Source organism: Lethenteron reissneri, chromosome 19 (genome assembly GCF_015708825.2).
Source record: "Lethenteron reissneri isolate LAM-NWPU_2019-01 chromosome 19, ASM1570882v1, whole genome shotgun sequence".
NCBI classification, from domain to species: Eukaryota; Metazoa; Chordata; class Hyperoartia; order Petromyzontiformes; family Petromyzontidae; genus Lethenteron; species Lethenteron reissneri.
In genome coordinates this window covers 14809280-14834255 of record NC_083797.1, presented here as the reverse complement: position 1 = coordinate 14834255, position 24976 = coordinate 14809280, and the positions used below count along the sequence as shown (strand labels likewise).

The 24976-nt window shown below is 47.5% G+C and overlaps 1 protein-coding gene and 1 long non-coding RNA gene across 4 annotated transcripts in view; one reads left to right on the top strand and one right to left on the bottom strand.

Annotated features, from left to right (window-relative positions):
* The window catches only part of LOC133344323 (uromodulin-like 1), a 61484-nt gene that overhangs the window by 15864 nt on the left and 20644 nt on the right, over positions 1 to 24976 (bottom strand). The window contains exons 3-5 of the mRNA XM_061554426.1: positions 24324 to 24442; positions 21475 to 21717; positions 10704 to 10857 (exon numbers count right to left, since the gene is read on the bottom strand). Of these exons, the coding sequence (XP_061410410.1) occupies positions 10704 to 10857; positions 21475 to 21717; positions 24324 to 24442 (516 nt within the window). The remainder of the gene's footprint in view (positions 1 to 10703; positions 10858 to 21474; positions 21718 to 24323; positions 24443 to 24976) is intronic.
* LOC133344324 (uncharacterized) overlaps positions 1 to 24976 on the top strand; it is a 53784-nt gene that overhangs the window by 13556 nt on the left and 15252 nt on the right. For 2 of the 3 annotated variants that reach the window (XR_009755339.1, XR_009755340.1), the window contains exon 2: positions 10773 to 10891. This is a non-coding gene — a long non-coding RNA (uncharacterized LOC133344324). The remainder of the gene's footprint in view (positions 1 to 10772; positions 10892 to 24976) is intronic. The other variant, XR_009755341.1, reaches the window with a different exon arrangement.

Genomic DNA, 24976 nt, shown 5'->3' with positions numbered 1-24976 from the left:
TCCAACACCAATGGGGACTCGGCTCTAAAGAAAGCCGTCTCGGGTGTGGACCAATCAACTTCAAGGACAGTGCATATTATTATCATTGTCAGAGTTGCTTCTTTTTGTTAGCTTTTTTGACTATTTGTGTTGTGGTTATTGCAAACATGATGCCTTGAATAAAGGTGTCAGTTTTGTACCAGTTTAAAAGGGTAAAAACCTACTACTATATTTTGCCACTGGTAAAAGAGATCTCATAGTGTAAATGCTTACCCCGAGCTCTCGATACTCTGATATTGCACTGTGTTTGAGTTGTACGCCTTCTGGTGTCATCTGGTCCAACACCAATGGAGACTCGGCTCTAAAAAAAGCCGTCTCTGGTGTGGACCAATCAACTTCAAGGACAGTGCATATTGTTATCATTATCAGAGTTGCTTCTTTTTGTTTGCTTTTTTGACTACTTATGCTGTGGTTATTGCAAACATGATGCCTTGAATAAAGGTGTCAGTTTTGTACCAGTTTAAAGGGATAAAAACCTACTACTATATTTTGCCACTGGTAAAAGAGATCTCATAGTGTAAATGCTTACCCCGAGCTCTCGATACTCTGATATTGCACTGTGTTTGAGTTGTACGCCTTCTGGTGTCATCTGGTCCAACACCAATGGGGACTAGGCTCTAAAGAAAGCCGTCTCGGGTGTGGACCAATCAACTTCATGGACAGTGCATATTATTATCATTATCAGAGTTGCTTCTTTTTGTTTGCTTTTTTGACTACTTGTGTTGTGGTTATTGCAAACATGATGACTTGAATAAAGGTGTCAGTTTTGTACCAGTTTAAAAGGGTAAAAACCTACTACTATATTTTGCCACTGGTAAAAGAGATCACATAGTGTAAATGCTTACCCCGAGTTCTCAATACTCTGATATTGCACTGTGTTTGAGTTGTACGCCTTCTGGTGTCATCTGGTCCAACACCAATGGGGACTAGGCTCTAAAGAAAGCCGTCTCGGGTGTGGACCAATCAACTTCAAGGACAGTGCATATTATTATCATTATCAGAGTTGCTTCTTTTTGTTTGCTTTTTTGACTACTTGTGTTGTGGTTATTGCAAACATGATGCCTTGAATAAAGGTGTCAGTTTTGTACCAGTTTAAAAGGGTAAAAACCTACTACTATATTTTGCCACTGGTAAAAGAGATCTCATAGTGTAAATGCTTACCCGAGCTCTCAATACTCTGATATTGCACTGTGTTTGAGTTGTACGTCTTCTGGTGTCATCTGGTCCAACACCAATGGGGACTAGGCTCTAAAGAAAGCCGTCTCGGGTGTGGACCAATCAACTTCAAGGACAGTGCATATTATTGTCATTATCAGAGTTGCTTCTTTTTGTTTGCTTTTTTGACTATTTGTGTTGTGGTTATTGCAAACATGATGCCTTGAATAAAGGTGTCAGTTTTGTACCAGTTTAAAAGGGTAAAAACCTACTACTATATTTTGCCACTGGTAAAAGAGATCTCATAGTGTAAATGCTTACCCCGACCTCTCAATACTCTGATATTGCACTGTGTTTGAGTTGTACACCTTCTGGTGTCATTTGGTCCAACACCAATGGGGACTCGGCTCTAAAGAAAGCCGTCTCGGGTGTGGACCAATCAACTTCAAGGACAGTGCATATTGTTATCATTATGAGAGTTGCTTCTTTTTGTTTGCTTTTTTGACTACTTGTGCTGTGGTTATTGCAAACATGATGCCTTGAATAAAGGTGTTAGTTTTGTACCAGTTTAAAAGGGTTAAAACCTACTACTATATTTTGCCACTGGTTAAAGAGATCTCATAGTGTAAATGCTTACCCCGAGCTTTCAATACTCTGATATTGCACTGTGTTTGAGTTGTACGCCTTCTGGTGTCATTTGGTCCAACACCAATGGGGACTAGGCTCTAAAGAAAGCCGTCTCGGGTGTGGACCAATCAACTTCAAGGACAGTGCATATTATTATCATTATCAGAGTTGCTTCTTTTTGTTTGCTTTTTTGACTACTTGTGTTGTGGTTATTGCAAACATGATGACTTGAATAAAGGTGTCAGTTTTGTACCAGTTTAAAAGGGTAAAAACCTACTACTATATTTTGCCACTGGTAAAAGAGATCTCATAGTGTAAATGCTTACCCCGAGCTCTCAATACTCTGATATTGCACTGTGTTTCAGTTGTACGCCTTCTGGTGTTATCTGGTCCAACACCAATGGGGACTCGGCTCTAAAGAAAGCCGTCTCGGGTGTGGACCAATCAACTTCAAGGACAGTGCATATTATTATCATTGTCAGAGTTGCTTCTTTTTGTTAGCTTTTTTGACTATTTGTTTTGTGGTTATTGCAAACATGATGCCTTGAATAAAGGTGTCAGTTTTGTACCAGTTTAAAAGGGTAAAAACCTACTACTATATTTTGCCACTGGTAAAAGAGATCTCATAGTGTAAATGCTTACCCCGAGCTCTCGATACTCTGATATTGCACTGTGTTTGAGTTGTACGCCTTCTGGTGTCATCTGGTCCAACACCAATGGAGACTCGGCTCTAAAAAAAGCCGTCTCTGGTGTGGACCAATCAACTTCAAGGACAGTGCATATTGTTATCATTATCAGAGTTGCTTCTTTTTGTTTGCTTTTTTGACTACTTATGCTGTGGTTATTGCAAACATGATGCCTTGAATAAAGGTGTCAGTTTTGTACCAGTTTAAAGGGATAAAAACCTACTACTATATTTTGCCACTGGTAAAAGAGATCTCATAGTGTAAATGCTTACCCCGAGCTCTCGATACTCTGATATTGCACTGTGTTTGAGTTGTACGCCTTCTGGTGTCATCTGGTCCAACACCAATGGGGACTAGGCTCTAAAGAAAGCCGTCTCGGGTGTGGACCAATCAACTTCATGGACAGTGCATATTATTATCATTATCAGAGTTGCTTCTTTTTGTTTGCTTTTTTGACTACTTGTGTTGTGGTTATTGCAAACATGATGACTTGAATAAAGGTGTCAGTTTTGTACCAGTTTAAAAGGGTAAAAACCTACTACTATATTTTGCCACTGGTAAAAGAGATCACATAGTGTAAATGCTTACCCCGAGTTCTCAATACTCTGATATTGCACTGTGTTTGAGTTGTACGCCTTCTGGTGTCATCTGGTCCAACACCAATGGGGACTAGGCTCTAAAGAAAGCCGTCTCGGGTGTGGACCAATCAACTTCAAGGACAGTGCATATTATTATCATTATCAGAGTTGCTTCTTTTTGTTTGCTTTTTTGACTACTTGTGTTGTGGTTATTGCAAACATGATGCCTTGAATAAAGGTGTCAGTTTTGTACCAGTTTAAAAGGGTAAAAACCTACTACTATATTTTGCCACTGGTAAAAGAGATCTCATAGTGTAAATGCTTACCCGAGCTCTCAATACTCTGATATTGCACTGTGTTTGAGTTGTACGTCTTCTGGTGTCATCTGGTCCAACACCAATGGGGACTAGGCTCTAAAGAAAGCCGTCTCGGGTGTGGACCAATCAACTTCAAGGACAGTGCATATTATTATCATTATCAGAGTTGCTTCTTTTTGTTTGCTTTTTTGACTACTTGTGTTGTGGTTATTGAAAACATGATGCCTTGAATAAAGGTGTCAGTTTTGTACCAGTTTAAAAGGGTAAAAACCTACTACTATATTTTGCCACTGGTAAAAGAGATCACATAGTGTAAATGCTTACCCCGAGTTCTCAATACTCTGATATTGCACTGTGTTTGAGTTGTACGCCTTCTGGTGTCATCTGGTCCAACACCAATGTGGACTAGGCTCTAAAGAAATCCGTCTCGGGTGTGGACCAATCAACTTCAAGGATAGTGCATATTATTATCAGAGTTGCTTCTTTTTCTTTGCTTTTTTGACTACTTGTGTTGTGGTTATTGCAAACATGATGCCTTGAATAAAAGTGTCAGTTTTGTACCAGTTTAAAAGGGTAAAAACCTACTACTATATTTTGCCACTGGTAAAAGAGATCTCATAGTGTAAGTGCTTACCCCGAGCTCTCAATACTCTGATATTGCACTGTGTTTGAGTTGTACGCCTTCTGGTGTCATCTGGTCCAACACCAATGGGGACTAGGCTCTAAAGAAATCCGTCTCGGGTGTGGACCAATCAACTTCAAGGACAGTGCATATTATTATCATTATCAGAGTTGCTTCTTTTTGTTTGCTTTTTTGACTACTTGTGTTGTAGTTATTGCAAACATGATGCCTTGAATAAAGGTGTCAGTTTTGTACCAGTTTAAAAGGGTAAAAACCTACTACTATATTTTGCCACTGGTAAAAGAGATCTCATAGTGTAAATGCTTACCCCGAGGTCTCAATACTCTGATATTGCACTGTGTTTGAGTTGTATGCCTTCTGGTGTCATTTGGTCCAACACCAATGGGGACTAGGCTCTAAAGAAATCCGTCTCGGGTGTGGACCAATCATTTTCAAGGACAGTGCATATTATTATCATTATCAGAGTTGCTTCTTTTTGTTTGCTTTTTTGACTACTTGTGTTGTGGTTATTGCAAACATGATGACTTGAATAAAGGTGTCAGTTTTGTACCAGTTTAAAAGGGTAAAAACCTACTACTATATTTTGCCACTGGTAAAAGAGATCACATAGTGTAAATGCTTACCCCGAGTTCTCAGTACTCTGATATTGCACTGTGTTAGTTGTACGCCTTCTGGTGTCATCTGGTCCAACACCAATGGGGACTAGGCTCTAAAGAAATCCGTCTCGGGTGTGGACCAATCAACTTCAAGGATAGTGCATATTATTATCAGAGTTGCTTCTTTTTCTTTGCTTTTTTGACTACTTGTGTTGTGGTTATTGCAAACATGATGCCTTGAATAAAAGTGTCAGTTTTGTACCAGTTTAAAAGGGTAAAAACCTACTACTATATTTTGCCACTGGTAAAAGAGATCTCATAGTGTAAGTGCTTACCCCGAGCTCTCAATACTCTGATATTGCACTGTGTTTGAGTTGTACGCCTTCTGGTGTCATCTGGTCCAACACCAATGGGGACTAGGCTCTAAAGAAATCCGTCTCGGGTGTGGACCAATCAACTTCAAGGATAGTGCATATTATTATCAGAGTTGCTTCTTTTTGTTTGCTTTTTTGACTACTTGTGTTGTTTTTATTGCAAACATGATGCCTTGAATAAAGGTGTCAGTTTTGTACCAGTTTGAAAGGGTAAAAACCTACTACTATATTTTGCCACTGGTAAAAGACATCTCATAGTGTAAATGCTTACCCCGAGCTCTCAATACTCTGATATTGCACTGTGTTTGAGTTGTACGTCTTCTGGTGTCATCTGGTCCAACACCAATGGGGACTAGGCTCTAAAGAAAGCCGTCTCGGGTGTGGACCAATCAACTTCAAGGACAGTGCATATTAGTATCATTATCAGAGTTGCTTCTTTTTGTTTGCTTTTTTGACTACTTGTGTTGTAGTTATTGCAAACATGATGCCTTGAATAAAGGTGTCAGTTTTGTACCAGTTTAAAAGGGTAAAAACCTACTACTATATTTTGCCACTGGTAAAAGAGATCTCATAGTGTAAATGCTTACCCCGAGCTCTCAATACTCTGATATTGCACTGTGTTTGAGTTGTATGCCTTCTGGTGTCATTTGGTCCAACACCAATGGGGACTAGGCTCTAAAGAAATCCGTCTCGGGTGTGGACCAATCAACTTCAAGGACAGTGCATATTATTATCATTATCAGAGTTGCTTCTTTTTGTTTGCTTTTTTGACTACTTGTGTTGTGGTTATTGCAAACATGATGACTTGAATAAAGGTGTCAGTTTTGTACCAGTTTAAAAGGGTAAAAACCTACTACTATATTTTGCCACTGGTAAAAGAGATCACATAGTGTAAATGCTTACCCCGAGTTCTCAATACTCTGATATTGCACTGTGTTTGAGTTGTACGCCTTCTGGTGTCATCTGGTCCAACACCAATGGGGACTAGGCTCTTAAGAAATCCGTCTCGGGTGTGGACCAATCAACTTCAAGGATAGTGCATATTATTATCAGAGTTGCTTCTTTTTGTTTGCTTTTTTGACTACTTGTGTTGTGGTTATTGCAAACATGATGCCTTGAATAAAGGTGTCAGTTTTGTACCAGTTTTAAAGGGTAAAAACCTACTACTATATTTTGCCACTGGTAAAAGAGATCTCATAGTGTAAGTGCTTACCCCGAGCTCTCAATACTCTGATATTGCACTGTGTTTGAGTTGTACGTCTTCTGGTGTCATCTGGTCCAACACCAATGGGGACTAGGCTCTAAAGAAAGCCGTCTCGGGTGTGGACCAATCAACTTCAAGGACAGTGCATATTATTATCATTATCAGAGTTGCTTCTTTTTGTTTGCTTTTTTGACTACTTGTGTTGTAGTTATTGCAAACATGATGCCTTGAATAAAGGTGTCAGTTTTGTACCAGTTTAAAAGGGTAAAAACCTACTACTATATTTTGCCACTGGTAAAAGAGATCTCATAGTGTAAATGCTTACCCCGAGCTCTCAATACTCTGATATTGCACTGTGTTTGAGTTGTACGCCTTCTGGTGTCATCTGGTCCAACACCAATGTGGACTAGGCTCTAAAGAAATCCGTCTCGGGTGTGGACCAATCAACTTCAAGGATAGTGCATATTATTATCAGAGTTGCTTCTTTTTCTTTGCTTTTTTGACTACTTGTGTTGTGGTTATTGCAAACATGATGCCTTGAATAAAAGTGTCAGTTTTGTACCAGTTTAAAAGGGTAAAAACCTACTACTATATTTTGCCACTGGTAAAAGAGATCTCATAGTGTAAGTGCTTACCCCGAGCTCTCAATACTCTGATATTGCACTGTGTTTGAGTTGTACGCCTTCTGGTGTCATCTGGTCCAACACCAATGGGGACTAGGCTCTAAAGAAATCCGTCTCGGGTGTGGACCAATCAACTTCAAGGACAGTGCATATTATTATCATTATCAGAGTTGCTTCTTTTTGTTTGCTTTTTTGACTACTTGTGTTGTAGTTATTGCAAACATGATGCCTTGAATAAAGGTGTCAGTTTTGTACCAGTTTAAAAGGGTAAAAACCTACTACTATATTTTGCCACTGGTAAAAGAGATCTCATAGTGTAAATGCTTACCCCGAGGTCTCAATACTCTGATATTGCACTGTGTTTGAGTTGTATGCCTTCTGGTGTCATTTGGTCCAACACCAATGGGGACTAGGCTCTAAAGAAATCCGTCTCGGGTGTGGACCAATCATTTTCAAGGACAGTGCATATTATTATCATTATCAGAGTTGCTTCTTTTTGTTTGCTTTTTTGACTACTTGTGTTGTGGTTATTGCAAACATGATGACTTGAATAAAGGTGTCAGTTTTGTACCAGTTTAAAAGGGTAAAAACCTACTACTATATTTTGCCACTGGTAAAAGAGATCACATAGTGTAAATGCTTACCCCGAGTTCTCAGTACTCTGATATTGCACTGTGTTAGTTGTACGCCTTCTGGTGTCATCTGGTCCAACACCAATGGGGACTAGGCTCTAAAGAAATCCGTCTCGGGTGTGGACCAATCAACTTCAAGGATAGTGCATATTATTATCAGAGTTGCTTCTTTTTCTTTGCTTTTTTGACTACTTGTGTTGTGGTTATTGCAAACATGATGCCTTGAATAAAAGTGTCAGTTTTGTACCAGTTTAAAAGGGTAAAAACCTACTACTATATTTTGCCACTGGTAAAAGAGATCTCATAGTGTAAGTGCTTACCCCGAGCTCTCAATACTCTGATATTGCACTGTGTTTGAGTTGTACGCCTTCTGGTGTCATCTGGTCCAACACCAATGGGGACTAGGCTCTAAAGAAATCCGTCTCGGGTGTGGACCAATCAACTTCAAGGATAGTGCATATTATTATCAGAGTTGCTTCTTTTTGTTTGCTTTTTTGACTACTTGTGTTGTTTTTATTGCAAACATGATGCCTTGAATAAAGGTGTCAGTTTTGTACCAGTTTGAAAGGGTAAAAACCTACTACTATATTTTGCCACTGGTAAAAGACATCTCATAGTGTAAATGCTTACCCCGAGCTCTCAATACTCTGATATTGCACTGTGTTTGAGTTGTACGTCTTCTGGTGTCATCTGGTCCAACACCAATGGGGACTAGGCTCTAAAGAAAGCCGTCTCGGGTGTGGACCAATCAACTTCAAGGACAGTGCATATTAGTATCATTATCAGAGTTGCTTCTTTTTGTTTGCTTTTTTGACTACTTGTGTTGTAGTTATTGCAAACATGATGCCTTGAATAAAGGTGTCAGTTTTGTACCAGTTTAAAAGGGTAAAAACCTACTACTATATTTTGCCACTGGTAAAAGAGATCTCATAGTGTAAATGCTTACCCCGAGCTCTCAATACTCTGATATTGCACTGTGTTTGAGTTGTATGCCTTCTGGTGTCATTTGGTCCAACACCAATGGGGACTAGGCTCTAAAGAAATCCGTCTCGGGTGTGGACCAATCAACTTCAAGGACAGTGCATATTATTATCATTATCAGAGTTGCTTCTTTTTGTTTGCTTTTTTGACTACTTGTGTTGTGGTTATTGCAAACATGATGACTTGAATAAAGGTGTCAGTTTTGTACCAGTTTAAAAGGGTAAAAACCTACTACTATATTTTGCCACTGGTAAAAGAGATCACATAGTGTAAATGCTTACCCCGAGTTCTCAATACTCTGATATTGCACTGTGTTTGAGTTGTACGCCTTCTGGTGTCATCTGGTCCAACACCAATGGGGACTAGGCTCTTAAGAAATCCGTCTCGGGTGTGGACCAATCAACTTCAAGGATAGTGCATATTATTATCAGAGTTGCTTCTTTTTGTTTGCTTTTTTGACTACTTGTGTTGTGGTTATTGCAAACATGATGCCTTGAATAAAGGTGTCAGTTTTGTACCAGTTTTAAAGGGTAAAAACCTACTACTATATTTTGCCACTGGTAAAAGAGATCTCATAGTGTAAGTGCTTACCCCGAGCTCTCAATACTCTGATATTGCACTGTGTTTGAGTTGTACGTCTTCTGGTGTCATCTGGTCCAACACCAATGGGGACTAGGCTCTAAAGAAAGCCGTCTCGGGTGTGGACCAATCAACTTCAAGGACAGTGCATATTATTATCATTATCAGAGTTGCTTCTTTTTGTTTGCTTTTTTGACTACTTGTGTTGTAGTTATTGCAAACATGATGCCTTGAATAAAGGTGTCAGTTTTGTACCAGTTTAAAAGGGTAAAAACCTACTACTATATTTTGCCACTGGTAAAAGAGATCTCATAGTGTAAATGCTTACCCCGAGCTCTCAATACTCTGATATTGCACTGTGTTTGAGTTGTACGCCTTCTGGTGTCATCTGGTCCAACACCAATGGGGACTAGGCTCTAAAGAAAGTCGTCTAGGGTGTGGACCAATCAAGTTCAAGGACATGTGTATCAGGCCTCCCCTCCCCCTCTGTCCAATGCGTTGGCGTTGTGCAACAGCAACAGCGCCCACGCCGTCGTCCATTCTTTGGCCCCGCCCCCCCTCCCCCTCCCGATGTCTTGTACAGTAGCAACCGCGTCCACGCCGTCGTGCATTTTTTTGGCCCCGCCCCCCCTCCCCCCTCCCGATGCGTTGTACGTTGGCACTCCGTGCCGTCTTTGAGCCCCGCCCCCCCTCCCTCCCGATACGTTCCATTCATTGGCTACCACATTCTGATTAGCTCCCCCCCCCCCTCTCCTCCCCCTCAACTTGCTTTTTAAGGGATTACATCTTGAATCATTGCCTCACTTGATGCAGCTAATCCGGCTGTGACGGTCCCACCTGATGACGGAGACTTGTGTTGCCTCCGAAACGTCGTGATTTTTGTTTTATTTTATGTTTTACCTACGTGACTTTACCGAAAAAACCTAAGAATACATATTATTATCATTATCAGAGTTGCTTCTTTTTGTTTGCTTTTTTGACTACTTGTGTTGTGGTTATTGCAAACATGATGTCTTGAATAAAGGTGTCAGTTTTGTACCAGTTTAAAAGGGTAAAAACCTACTACTATTAATTGCTATGCAGTTTTCTATTTAATAAGATGTTTTCAGCCAATGAGTGAGTGTTGCGTATACACGTGGGAAGAAACCCACGCATGCGAGGGGCGACACTCAATTATGTTCACAAGGGACAGACGATATCGGTCCACACTTTGCTGGACTTCATTCTGCTGGCAGGCCAGGGTATGGCTCTGCGATGCCCACAGTAAAGGAGTATACAACATTTGCCATTTTTGCTGCTCAGCCACGTGCAGCGTAGCCACCACCGCCCGCTGCGTGTACATACGTGCGTGTGTACATGTGTGCATACGTACGGTATCGCATGTACGAACACATGTAGTGTAGCGGTAGCTACACTCGTAACCCGGCTACCCGATTTAGATACCCGCTCACGGCCAACCACGGTGATCTGAACCGGTCCTGGGCCTCCCCATAGGTCGACTCAGCCTCAAATGAGTACCTGGTGCGATGTGTAAACATTGCCACTCGGGATACAAAGGAGGTCGGGCGTGGTGTTGACCACCCACCCCCTCAGTGTGCTACTCGCGAACAGCACTTGTCTATTAAGTCTACACGGGGGGTTATGTTTTTGTATGTGCGTGTGTACGTACGGTGTCGCATTCGGCCTCCACGCACACGCGCAGCTGGCAGTGAATGAAGAGCGACGCCGTTTCCTCCAGCAGGCGGAACACGCGCACGCGGAACCCCGCGCGGCTCGAGCTCCCATTCTCCGTGATGGTCAGTGTCTCCGCGGCCGTCGGGCACCTGGGATGCGAGCGTTGGGAAACCGTCGCGGCTGGTAACACCATTCAATTCCTGATTTTTGGGGGGGGGGGGTGGGGGGGATGGTTGACTCGACCCATCATCCCTCTGGGGTCGATAGAAATAGGTACCGCTTTGTCGGGAAATCGAAGGTGGTTGTCCCGTGGAGAATCTCTGCCTTGCTGTAGGAATGTGAAATTTCTGCCAGGTTTGGGGACATCGCCTTGACTGTTAACACATACGGGGGTTGGGCAGGGCTGTGAATATATTTTTTAGATATATAATAAAATATCAAACATGTATTTTTTAAGTAAGTGATTTAAATAATTTTATGGAAGTCAAAGTATTAATTTAATAGTTTGAACATCAAATTAAAATTTCACACTTAACTTATAATTTAGCAATCTCTGGAAGAACGTAATCAACCAGGCCATGCGTCAATTGTGTGTTGACCGACTCTCTGTGTTGCATTGCATTACATTTCCAATTTTCACTAAGTTTGTTTGATTTAGTGTGTTTTCTCTCTCTCTGTCTCCGCTCTTTTTGTTATTTTGTTTCCTGCTGTTGCGCCTGGTCTCTCATTGACATGCTAATTTCTCTACCCCCCCTCTCTCTCTGCCCCCCTCTCTCTCTATTTACGGCCTCGACACAGAGGCGTCGTTTCTCTGTGTTTGTCTCTCTCTCTCTCTGTGTCTCTGTGTTATCTCTCTCTGCTTACGTGTCTGTCTATGTGTCTCCGGTTCTGTGTTTAATCTCTCTGTTAAATTTAGCAATCTTTGGAATAACGTAATCAACCAGGTAGGGTGTTGACTGTTATGTTAGCCGACTATCTGTGTTGTATTGCATTATATTTCTAAGAATACGAGGTTTCGTTTTCTATTTCATTTGTACCTGATGATGATTGCTTGTGTTGCAATCGAAACGTCGTATGCTATTATTTAATTTATAATTTTCTCTTTTTACGTGACTTTACCGAAAGAACCAAAGAGTAACAACAACTTTATACGGATATGGGCGTCGTGGTGGCGAAATATTAACTCCCTCGCCTAGTATACAGGAGAACGTGGGTTCGATCTCGACCCTGACGCCTGCTGTACATTTGGAAGTTTGCATGTTCTCTCCGTGGTCGCATGGAATTTTCTCCGGGTGCTCCGGGTTTTTCCTACACATTTAAAAATATGCTCTTAGATTGTTTGGCTGCTAGACATTTCCACGTGATAAGCGACTTTGTTTGAGCTATCATTTGTAGCCTGGTCGCTTCTGAAAAAGAGCTGCATAGCTCCGTGGACCTTAGGGGCCATCCCTGTCCATTGAGTACATACGCATGGAGGGGGGAGGGGGGGGTTAACCCAACGTATGCTTGCGAATGGGGGAGTCTACTGACAATGTACGTACGCATAGGAAATGGGGGGGGGGGGGTGAAGCCTCGATAATAATTAGTCTACATTGGCCTTCAAATGAGTTAGATTGTCCGGCGGTGGACTATCTGTTTGCTTAAACACGTTAATATTATTAATCCTTGATCGTTTCTGCGTAGATTACATATCGGTCGTTCTATAGGATTTGGGGGGGGGTGTCAAGCAGGTGGGGGGGGTGTAAAAAGTACGCGTGCAGGGAGAGGTGGAGGGGTCAAATTTTGACATATTTCTGCGTACGTACAAAATGGATGGCCCCTTACCTGGTAAAACAAAAATAGTTTAGTTTAAATTGTAAACCTCACTCGGTTAAATGGAGTGAAAATTAAAATATTTGTTTTGTCGTACAACTGCAGTGAACACTGATGAATGTACATGACTGATGAGTGCTCATGTGGATGAAACCGGTATACAACTGTCTGTTTTACTGCTGCCTAATTCTAGATTTCAAGTTTTCATGACTGCAAGGATCCATGCTCTTGCGTTTTTTCAGTAAAGTAATTGAGGTTAAAAAAGAAAACAAATAAATTAAATCACGACGTTCCGGAGGCAACACAGTCACAGCAAAATTACTGTATCAAGTGAAGAGAGCTCTAAGAGACACGACCTTATATACTGGTTAAGGGGAGGGGGGAGGAGCCAGGATGGGCCGGGGGGTGGGTATAAGCTGGTGAGGTGACGACCTGTTCTGCAGCTGCGGCTATGCCTGGAGCTTTGTGATGTAGATGGCGGAAGTAGATAAGCAAGGTAGGATTAAGCCGCCTCTTGTTATGCTCGCCGGTGGGGTATGTTCCAAAACAGGCAAGCAGTGTGTGAAAAGCTAATAAACTACTATGCCTGTACAATTATAAGGCAGCTATAGTTTGGCTTGGTTGATGCCATCTTTCCAATGATTGCTTAATTTAAAACCATCCTCTCGGTTGAAGTTGTGTCTATGTTTGTGTAGGGGTGTTAAAGAGAGGGCCCGTTATGCATGGCAGCCTATGGAAAACAAACACAGTGGGCGGGGCTACGTAAGTGCACGAGGAGGTGCCCTCTACGACATCCGAGCCAGACACCCTGGGGGGGGCTGGTTCGAACGTTATGATCCCCCGGGGCCCCACCCCTCAGGGAGGGGTTGGGTATAAAAGGGGATGTTCAAAGGGCTCGAGTCAGTTATGTTTAAGCTAAGGGAAGAAGACTGAAGACGTCTTAGATAGAGCCCTGGACTCCCCTAGTTCGATGTCCTTTTCAGGGCCGGACAGGACTGAGCCAGCGGCGTGGTCCCGAAAGCCAGAGCCGGTGCTCTTGTAAGAGCTGGTCTGGAACTCCGGGTACCGGGCCCGACTTACCAGTGTCGGGCCAGTTAGCCTCCCCTAGCCCATTAGTGGAGGATTCGGGGCTAGGACAGAGTTAGCTAGGGGTGTATCCCGAGTTATACGGGTGAGGGGGCCGATACCCCCTCGAGTGTGTATATGCCCACTGTCGTATTGTGAAATAAATATACGTGTGCCTCAACCTCGGCGTCAAGCGTCCTCACCGGTACTTCAACTGGTGTCAGAAGTAATTCGAACATGGACACGCGGAAAACAGCGCGGGCCAAAGTACCGCAGGAGGAAGACACTGCCGAGATCGTCGAGCCCGAGACGGCTCCACAAGACATGGTGCAGCCGGGGCCTGACGCCTCCTTACCGGGGCATGGAAATGAAGAGGGGCCGCAGCCAGACGCGTTACGGCTGGCTCACGGGAGGCTGGCGGAGCTGCTGTATGCCGCTGCCGCCACGCTGGAGACCATCACGCGATTGGGGGCCGGTGATCCAACACGGGGCGAGGCGAGCCAACGACCAGGGCGCCTTCCCGCCATTTCGGAGCAGTCGGAATTTGAAATTCCCGCCATCGACGCTACAGCTGTTCAGGGCGTGGCCAGCCTGAACATCCGCTCCGACATCGCCGTCGCTGGAGCTGCAGCGTCATCACCGCCGGAGGGTGCGTCATCACAACCGCGACAGGCGATCCCATCGGCCGTTCGCACCGACGCACAGCCGAGTGGTGGTGACATCAGCCTGCGGGAGTCTACAACAACCGCTGCGCTTCATCAGAGACTGCCCCCGCTGAAGGAGTTCATCGGCGCGGAGGGAGACTGGGCCGGTTTTCGCCGACGTTTCCTCGCCCATCAGGAGATGGCGAAATGGTCCGATGAGGAGGCTCTCTGCGCGCTGCCGGCGCTCCTCGACGGCGACGCGCTCGCCGGCCTCACATCGGCGCCGAGAGAGAAGCGGTCTATGTTACCGATGGCGCTACAGCTGCTGGGCGGGGTCTATGGACCATCAGCTGAATGCCGACAGCAATTTTACGACCGCAAGCGGGGTGAGAAGGAGTCGCCCCTAGCATACCGGACGAGCCTCCTGGCGATGGCTAAGTCGGCCTTCCCTCGTATGGACGACGACGGCGTGGACGCTATGGTCACGGAGAAAATCCTCCTCCTGGCAGACGACCTTGACATCGCTGTCGTCGCGCAGGAGGACGCGGAGATGACATCGCTCCAGGCGGCAAGGCTCCTCTACGCCAACCTCCTGTCGCTCCGGCGGAAAGCCAGCAGGGCATCGGCGGGGCGTGCGGTGGCTGCAGCCACCCTTCCGACGGAGGAGCTCTACGCCGTCGACCACCGACGGCAACAGGCGACGGGAGCACGGTCGGGCCGGGACGGGTCGGGCCGTTCCGACCATCCGTCACCTCCGACGGCGCTCCCGCGGTGTTTTAACTGCGGCGTCCGGGGCCACGTCGCCTCGGGGTGCCGCTCTCCTCATCAGCGCGGGACGACACCTCAACGGGACGACGGGCCTCATCACAAGCTCCACCATCATAACCCGGCGAGTCGCGGCACCCCACATGTTTGGCCCACGCACACGCCCGTCACGCACTCAAACACCGCAACGAGAGGGGGGCCGATATCGCGCACCATCGCACCATCACGCACCACTCTGGGTACTCATATCGAACCCGGCCAGTGGTCCGTGCTGGCCGATCGTGTGGTAGCCGCATCGTCGGGGTCGTCGGCCGTTGTGGGGCACATCGACGGGGTTGAGGTGCGCATCCTGGTCGATACGGGGGCATCGGCGACCATTATTTCGGAGTTAATTTACAATATTCTCCCTGTCCAGAGCCGTCCTTTGATGCCTGTTAACGTACCATTCTATGCGGCTAACGGGGGCTCACTTGGCATCATCGGACAAATTCGGGCCCAAATTTGTGTTGGGGAAATTAAATTGTCTGGGCCGATTTTTGTTTCCTCCTCGCTGGCGGTTCCGTGCCTGCTGGGGACGGACTTCCTGGCCAAAATGCCGATTAGGATATTAATCGACCAGGGATGCATTGAGCTCCCGTCGGGCAGACGCATGGCGTTTTTGCCATCACCCGTTACGACTCGGACGGCGTTCGCGACGGTGCCGGCATTCGTAGAGAGAACGGTGCGCGTCCCTCCGTGGGCACAAATGTTGATTCCCTTGAAACTTCGGCGACCCTTCGCTAAGGGTATTGCGGCCCAAGGGGTTCTGCTGGGGCCGTCTAGGGCCGGGGTTAGTGGACCTCATTTACTTCCGGCCCAGACCATAGTAAGAGGGGACGGTGAACCCTTCATCGCGGTCCTCAATGTGGGCTCGCAGACGGTGGTGGTCCCACAGGGAACCGTGCTTGCTCACGCAACGCCGGTGCCATGTGAGGAAACCGTCGCAAATCACGTCAGCGTTGTCCCTGCGCCGCGACCGCATTCGGACAGCGATGAAGGGTGGCTCGAGGCGCTTTGTGCGGGATCGACGGACCTGTCAGATTCAGAGCGTCAACAACTTAAAACACTACTGCGGGAATTTTCCGACGTTTTTAGTCGGAATAAATACGATTTGGGTTGTACTCACCTGCTGCGTCACCATATTGACACGGGTGACAGCGCGCCAATTCGCCAAAATCCGTTTCGGTTGAGTCCCGCCGAAAAGGACCATGTCAAATCGGCTATTGATGACATGTTGGCCGCCGACATCATTTCTCCTTCCACCAGCCCTTGGGGAGCGCCGATTGTCCTGGTTAAAAAGCAGGACGGATCGTTGCGGTTTTGCGTTGATTTTCGGCGCCTTAACAAAATTTCGGTTGCCGACGCATACCCGCTCCCTCGGATGGATGAATCGCTGGACGCCTTGGCGGGAGCGCGATTCTTTTCCACACTCGATTTACTTTCGGGATTCTGGCAGCTTCCTCTGGACGATGATTCAAAGTCTAAAACTGCTTTCTGTACACCGCACGGCCTGTTCCAATTCAACCGGTTGCCGATGGGCTTACACTCAGCGCCGGCAACTTTCCAGCGTTTGATGGAATTGGTTTTGGCTGGATTGCAATGGGAGTCGTGCCTCATTTATTTGGATGACGTTATCGTCTTTGGTAAAACTTTTGACGAGCATCTCCAGAGGTTGCGGGCGGTTTTCCTAAAGATGCGGGCTGCTAATTTGAAATTCAAACCCCAAAAATGCCATTTGTTGCGCGATTCGGTGCGTTATTTGGGGCACATCGTGGGACGCTCAGGTATTGCTACCGATCCCGCCAAAACGCAGTGTGTCAGCTCCTGGCCGACTCCCACCTCGGTGGGAGAGGTCAGGAGTTTCATTGGTTTCGCGTCGTATTACCGACGGTTCGTCGCTGATTTTGCGACAATTGCCAAACCCCTGCACGCTTTAACATCTAAAGGGGTTCGGTTCCACTGGGGTCAAGAGGAGGAGGCTGCTTTCTGCTCCCTTCGGGACACCCTGGTAAAAGCCCCTCCCTTGGTTTACCCCGATTTTTCTAGGCCCTTTTTGCTCGACACCGATGCGAGCAACACGGGTATTGGGGGTGTGCTTTCCCAGGTGGTTGATGGCGTGGAACGGGTGGTCGCGTACGGTAGTCGGGTGTTGTCTCCTGCGGAGCAAAGATATTGTGTCACCCGTAGGGAACTGTTGGCAATTGTCTATTTCATCCAACAGTATCGCCCATATCTGTACGGTCGGCATTTCACCGTCCGCACAGATCATGCGGCACTACAGTATGCCCTGCGAGTTCAACAACCATCGGGACAGTTGTCTCGATGGTTGGAGATTCTCCAGGACTTTGATTTTGAAACCACCTACCGTAAGGGCGTTCGCCATACGAATGCGGACGCTCTGTCGCGCATGCCAACCACCTCCGAATGTCCATGCCTCCTGGGGTCGGGACGTTGCAGGCCTTCAGGGGACGCATCGGTTCCGGTCTTGGCAGCCACCGACGACGACGAAACATTAATTACTAATTCGATCGAACAACAGGGAAGAGATTCCCTGTTGGGGTTGCCCGTCACTGAATGGGGGCGCCTCCAGATGGAGGATACCTCCCTCCTCGGGTGGCGTCGTCGCGTCGGGGGTGCTGGGCGTGTGAAGGGTGATTCGGATGCATGGGAAATGGTGCAAGGTCTGCTGATGCATTGGGACGGCAAATCCCAGCGACATCGGCTGGTGGTCCCTTCTGGGTTGCGAGGCAAGGTGGTGTGGGCCGCGCATGAGCGCCTATTACACCTGGGGACCCAAAAGACTCTTGCACTGCTACAACTTGATTTTTTTTGGCCTGGCATGACGAGGGATGTTGGGGATCTATTGGGATCATGCCCTCGGTGTGCGCAACGGAAACCGCCGGCGCGGGAGTCTAACCCGCCCTTGCAATCGATCAAAGTGTCCAGAATAAATGAGCTTGTCGCGCTGGACATTTTGGGCCCATTTCCCGCCACCCCCAGGGGCAATAGGTATTTGTTGACTGGTGTCGAGTATTTTACACGCTGGCCTATGGCCTGGCCCCTTGCCAACCAGTCGGCAGCAGCCATCGTGGAGGCCTTTGTTCAGGGATACGTCCTGGACAAAGGTGCTCCGGAGCGGCTGCTGACCGACCAGGGCAGAAATTTTTCTGGTAAATTACTCAAACAAGTCTGTGACCTCCTAGGCACGAAGAAAATTCGTACCTCCCCGTATCACCCGCAAACTGACGGGATGGTCGAGCGCCTGCATCGCACCATTACGTCAATGATGTCACAGCAGGTCTCGGACTCACAGACTGACTGGGACCTGCATATTCAAGGGGTCTTGGCGGCATACCGGATGGCACCCCATGCAGCTACGGGATTTTCCCCCTTTTACCTCATGTACGGTCGCGAACCCGACCCGCCTGTTCGCGCCCAGCTGCAGATCCCCGAGCCGCAAGGGAAAACTAAATTGGCTGACCACGTCAAATTTAATCTGGCCAAATTGACAGAGGCGCGGGATGCTGCAATGCTAAACTCGGACCTCCGTCAAAAGGCGAATGAGCGCCTCAGGCTGGGTCGGGCGCACATGATACAGTGGAAGCCGGGGGACAAGGCATGGCTGCACTGTCCCCAAGTGCCACTGGCTACCTCCTCTAAGCTGGTGCGGCCGTGGCGGGGCCCTGTGGAGGTGGTCGAAGTTTTGCGACCACAGTGCGTGCGCATTAAATGGGGGAAGCGGCGATGGTTCGTGCACCCCTCTAGGTTAAAACCCTTCGTTGCGGTACACAAACCCACTTCACACATGCGTGGCCAAACGTGTGGGGGGTCGACCGACTCATTGGGTCCGTCTCCGTCGTTCTCACCTAATGCCTTGCCGGCCGTGCCACCTCCAGGTGCATCAGGACTGACGGGCTCACGCCCGACCACCCCTCCTGGGGATACCGACGGTCGCGCGGCATCGGATGAGGACTCACTCCGGGACGGACAATTGCCACCTGACGGTCCGCCACCCGAGGTTACCCCGTGTGAGGGGCCCACTGCAAGGACGCGCGCAAAAATGCGCAGACTGTTATGAGGCCGGAAGATGTGTACATAGGTTGTGTTCATCGTGTGTTGTGTGGGTGGTGTGTCCCCTGCCCATTGAATGTACATATGTTGGGTTCATTGTGTGTTGTGTGGGTGGTGTGTTCCCTGCCCATTGAAATGTACATACGTTGGGTTCACCTGGTGTTGTGTGTATGGTGGGTTCCCTGCAAATTGTATATAGGTTTTTTTTTTTACGGAATTCGTATTTATTCAAGGGGGGGTGCGTCGGGTTGTTTTCTCTTCTTGCTGTTGCATTTTGTTGTGTTCTTGTTGCTGTTCTTGTTATTGTTGAAAAATAGTGAGGCACACGCGCGGTCAAGGTGTAAATGCACTTTTATTGTCATTTTTGTATGTTGGCAGCCGGGACGGCTGCAAGCTATGCGGGGGGGGGGGGGGGTGATGTAGGGGTGTTAAAGAGAGGGCCCGTTATGCATGGCAGCCTATGGAAAACAAACACAGTGGGCGGGGCTACGTAAGTGCACGAGGAGGTGCCCTCTACGACGTCCGAGCCAGACACCCTGGGGGGGGGCTGGTTCGAACGTTATGATCCCCCGGGGCCCCACCCCTCAGGGAGGGGTTGGGTATAAAAGGGGATGTTCAAAGGGCTCGAGTCAGTTATGTTTAAGCTAAGGGAAGAAGACTGAAGACGTCTTAGATAGAGCCCTAGACTCCCCTAGTTCGATGTCCTTTTCAGGGCCGGACAGGACTGAGCCAGCGGCGTGGTCCCGAAAGCCAGAGCCGGTGCTCTTGTAAGAGCTGGTCTGGAACTCCGGGTACCGGGCCCGACTTACCAGTGTCGGGCCAGTTAGCCTCCCCTAGCCCATTAGTGGAGGATTCGGGGCTAGGACAGAGTTAGCTAGGGGTGTATCCCGAGTTATACGGGTGAGGGGGCCGATACCCCCTCGAGTGTGTATATGCCCACTGTCGTATTGTGAAATAAATATACGTGTGCCTCAACCTCGGCGTCAAGCGTCCTCACCGGTACTTCATTTGTATATCTGGATGGCTTCATGGACAAATCTTTGGTAGTACCCGGGAGGTTTGCAGAGTACTTTGGTATCGGAGAAAACAATATCATGAGAACCCGCTGTGTTGAAACAATGATCAGCTACGGCCGAATAATTCGTTCTGCCGTGTTTCAAATCTGATTTGTGCTCACGAAATCGGTCAGAAATATATCGTTTCGTCTCCCCGATATAGCAGTCACCACAGGTACAACTCAATTTGTAAACACCGGGGTACTCTAAGTCAGGAATGACATCCTTTACGGATGGGATCAGATCACGGATTTTGTGTACTGCATTGAATCGGACCTGGATCTTGTGTTTGTTTAGAATTTTAGAATTCTTTTTGGTAACGCCTGCTATGTATGGCAACGTGATGATTTTGATCGCAGTTTCAGGTGGTTGTTTCTGCATGGTGGGAGAAACAGCTTGGCGGATAGTACGGTCAGAGTATCCGTTCATCTTGAGGGCCAGATGTACATGTTTTAATTCACTGGCAAGGTGGTGTTGGTCTGAGTTGGTCTGAGTTGGTCTGAGATGCAATGAGCCTTATGGTATAGTTACTGCTGCCTGTTGGGACAGCCACATTTTCTCAACTCCTTGAGATAGTGGTGTAGACGACAATACGGCTTCAGTTATCTTGAGATGGTGGACTGGACAAGGCCGAGAGCGTTTGTACGTATCATGCTGCACACCTTTGTGTGTTGATCAGTGTTTTCCAGCCCGCACTCATTTTTCGTTGCGTTCGTTTTTCTCATCAATTAGACATATACAGCTAATCTGGCTGTGACGGTCCCACCTGATGACGGAGACTTGTGTTGCCTCCGAAACGTCGTGATTTTCATTGTTTTATTTTATTATTTTTATTTCAATTTTTACCTACGTGACTTTACCGAAAGAACTAAGAGTATGAATCCTTGCAGTCACAAAAGCTTCAAATCTAGAATTACAAGCGTTTTATACACACCCCATCAGCCACATGGCCACCTGGGAGTGCATGTTTTCAGCAGCATTGGCTCAATACAGGGACACCTCTGGTCTAATTTCGACATTCAGTGTTGCATCAACAGAGTCCAGCTTGCTCGAAACAATCAATGCTGGTGAACTGCATATATGGCGTTTATAGGCAGAGTCCCAATTTGACAAAGAAAAAAACTGCGTTCAACTGCGTTCATCTTTATTATGGACGTGTTTGTAAACACCATTGGCCATTCTCTAGCCATTGCCGGATGAATGCCTCTCCCAATGTCCGGAGGTTGCTTGCACTGAACTAATGCTGCTGAGATAGTGCACTCCCAGAAGGCCGTGTACAAGCGACTTGTGTTTCATCTGCGGTTTGGCGACTCACCTGTTGATGATGAGCAGCCGGGCACGTGGCTCGTGGGAGGAGTTGGTGCGCGTGGCCCAGCACGACTCAATGATGAGACGGAGCGGCGGCGCCGCGTTGGCGAGCGCCAGTTCCACATCGAGCTGCTCCGACTCGTGCAGCATGGGCGCCAGGCCCACCGAGTGGCCACCGTCGCCGCTATGCGAAAGGCGCACGCTCACCTCGTACTGCCCAGTCCCATGCGCCGTGTCGTTGATCACAAACCTGTGACACGGAGACAAGTCCGGTATCGGGCCGCCACCCGTCCCACCAGAAACCAAACCTGAACGAATTACTCAGTCAGCGCTATGTGGTCTATTATCAACACCATGCAGTTTACTGGAATGTAGTTCAATGCAGCAACACCGGTGCCAGATATCAGTACCAATCAATTCCTGCCGTCCAGACACAGAAGCCAGTTCCCGGACCCTCCGGGTCCAACCCAGGTTGACAGGTGGCATCCAAAGTGGAAGTGTCTAACAAGGGTCTGACATTCGTCGACACACTGTGTTGTGTAAGCGTCATCATCAACGCGAAGGCGAGGAAGGCGCGCCCCAACCAGATTGTCCACCATGTTTCACCGCGCTGCAGAAGGAGGTCTCCTGCAAGGTTTGGCTGGTGTCACGACAGATCTGACGAATGTACAAGTGCCTCGGACGCCCGCCTGGATGGTGCCATAGTGGAGATGGCCGAGATCCGCTCTCCACCCAGAGCGACGGAAGCCAGGCGTGGCATGCTGGAGGAGAGTCGCCCTCCATTCTTGCGATGCGGCCACACAGACGGAGATGTCTCAAGCGGACGATGTCATCGAAGGCAGGGAGACGGGCCCTCGACGAGACCTCTGTGTAGCGAGCGAAGTCAAACTGTGTGATTCCGAGGAGCTATCGCTGACACCACGTAGTATGGAGGGAAGGCCACCAGCCGGATTGAGTTCGACCACAGTTTCAGTCTCGGCGTCATACAGTCGGACTGGCCTCACGCAAGTCTAGTAGATTCGGGTCTTGGTAGATCTGCCGAGTCTACGTTGAGGCCAGATGTTCTATAGAGGCTTCATGATGGACGCAGCCAGGCTGATCTTGAAGAGAATGTCAGGCTCGCAGTGGCCGTCCCATGACTGCTTGCGGCCGAAGGCGAATAGAGTCCTTGACACCCTCAGTGGTGTTGGTCTCTGGGGGTCCAACTCCCAAGTTCTCCACCTTTCCCTTCTGGCACGGCACATTGAGTCCAAGGTGCACGTGGCATCGTTCTACTGTTGAGGTGCAATGGGGAAGTCCCTGGGTGTGTCCATGGATGGGGCTGCATCGTCATCGTAGCCCAGGCTCTTAGGCAGCTGGGCTGGTCTCCTACCGCTATTTCGAAGGACATAGAGTATAACTTCATTAGCCAGCCCATTGCTCTACAAAGCAAGGCTGGAGTGAGGATGCATCATCCATGGTGCGCTCCACACGTGGTTGCAAATCTCAGCCCGACTTGGGCCTGTGTTCCCCTGCCCATGTGGAGATCCCTGAGCTGTCTTGGGATGGCGATATCCTTCAACGACAAAAGCCACAGAGAGTTCCTGGCCAGGGACTCCAGCGCCACATGGAGCAGTCGGTTGAACTCTCAGTGGAGTTCGGTTGTCAGGCAGAGTGAGCGCGGCATCCATCGAATCTCCTCCACAGTCGACGGATTTGAGTTCGTGGACTGTGTTGCTTTGCCGACTCGTCAGAAGAACAACTCTGATTTGATCTCTGTTAGGATCAATCGATCGTGACAGAGATCAATCGACCATTCCCCCGGTGCTAATCAATCGGAGATTGTTCTTCTGTCGAGCATGAAAACCAGGCGAGATTACCAAATTCAACTCCTGGAGATACCCGGAGTAAGTAGTGCATGGCGAAAGCTTGGGAGAAGAATAAACAATGACGTTTTATTTTTATGCAGTGGCGTAATTCATGCAAACTGCATCTCCAAATGCTGTAGAACTTGTAACATCACAGCTTTTTTTTTTACAGGAAACCACAGGCAAGTGGGGAAGGCATCCAGAACCGACACCAACAATTCCTTAAGACTTGTGGCCCTGTGTTGGGATATTTGGCTAACTCCATGACTGAGTGTGTGCTTGTGAAATGCTCGTCATGCAGCCCAAGTAGAAGACCCAAGCAACGGCTAACACGGAACGTGTTCAAGCGAGTGCGTGATGGTGTTGCGACGCCATTGGAGGTCAGAAATCTTGGTGTTCAGTTTGACCAGTCCCTGACCTTTGAAGCACATGCATCTAAGGTGGTTAGAACTTTGTTCTTACACTTTATAAATATTACCTGGCTGCATCGATTCCTGTCACCTAATGACTTGCAGAGACTGGTCCATGCTTTTGTGTTCGCCCGACTTGATTACTACAACGTATTACGTTTCGGGATTCTGAGTAAGGGGCTGGGTTAGACTCCATCTCGTTCAAAAAGCAGCTGCTAGAGTGCTTACGCACACACCGTTTCGCGAGCACATCACACATCTGCTGCTCTCTTGTCTGTGTATTGGCTACCAGTCCTGGGGTGATCGGGCTGTTGCCAGTGCAGCTCCCAAACTTTGGAAAGCTCTGCCTTTGCTAAAGAGACAATCAAAATCGTTAGAGCTGTATAAGTCTGTTGTGAAAACTCACTTATTTAAACTGGTCTTTACTCCCCAGTTGTGGCCGTTTACCCAGATTCAGCTTATTTATTGCTTTCCATACACAGTGCATTGGGATCTACGAATGAAATGCACCTTATAAATGTTAAGTGTTTATACGTTGAACTTCTTTCGCACCTTACAACCAACCATGCTAATCGGAGGTGCGGGAAATTATTCTTTACCCGATGGGTATGAAACCGGTGGTGATGTTCAGTACGTTCGGCAAGAGGCAGTAGAGTTGGAGCTTAAGTTTCTTGTCCTGGTCATGTATCTCGCTTCGCATCAGGGTGTGGGTTGTGTTCTGTCAAACACAAGGTGGGGTGGGGGGGGAGTTCAGCTTGATTTGTGCAGCCAGGTAAGACCCAGGTGAGAACTGTGGAGACCGGGTAGAGCCTCATTTTATACCTGAGTCACCAAAATGTCAATGGCATGAACGTAAAACAAAGGACAGCAATGAAGCAAATACAAATCAGAAGCAGAAACAGTGGCAGCGCAGAAGGAATCTAAACCAGTGTGCAAGAATAAATAATTATTAATAATATACATTTCCTGGTACAAAAGTCGATTTGGCCTTGAGCCTGGTTCACGCTTGGATGGGAACAGCAGGCGCTGTAGGGTTGGGGGCTGGCTGCGAGATGGCCAAAGGATGGAATCACTGCAATGGATTCCTGAATATGCCTATGTGGATCTTTTGAGTGTTATCCCTTTTGTATGCATGGTGGGTTTTCTCCGGGTTCCCCAGTTTCCTTCCACATGAAGCCAAACACTCATTGGATCTGGCCAAACATCCCAATGGATGTAACGATTGCACAAAAAAAGTCCAAGTGATTTCCGG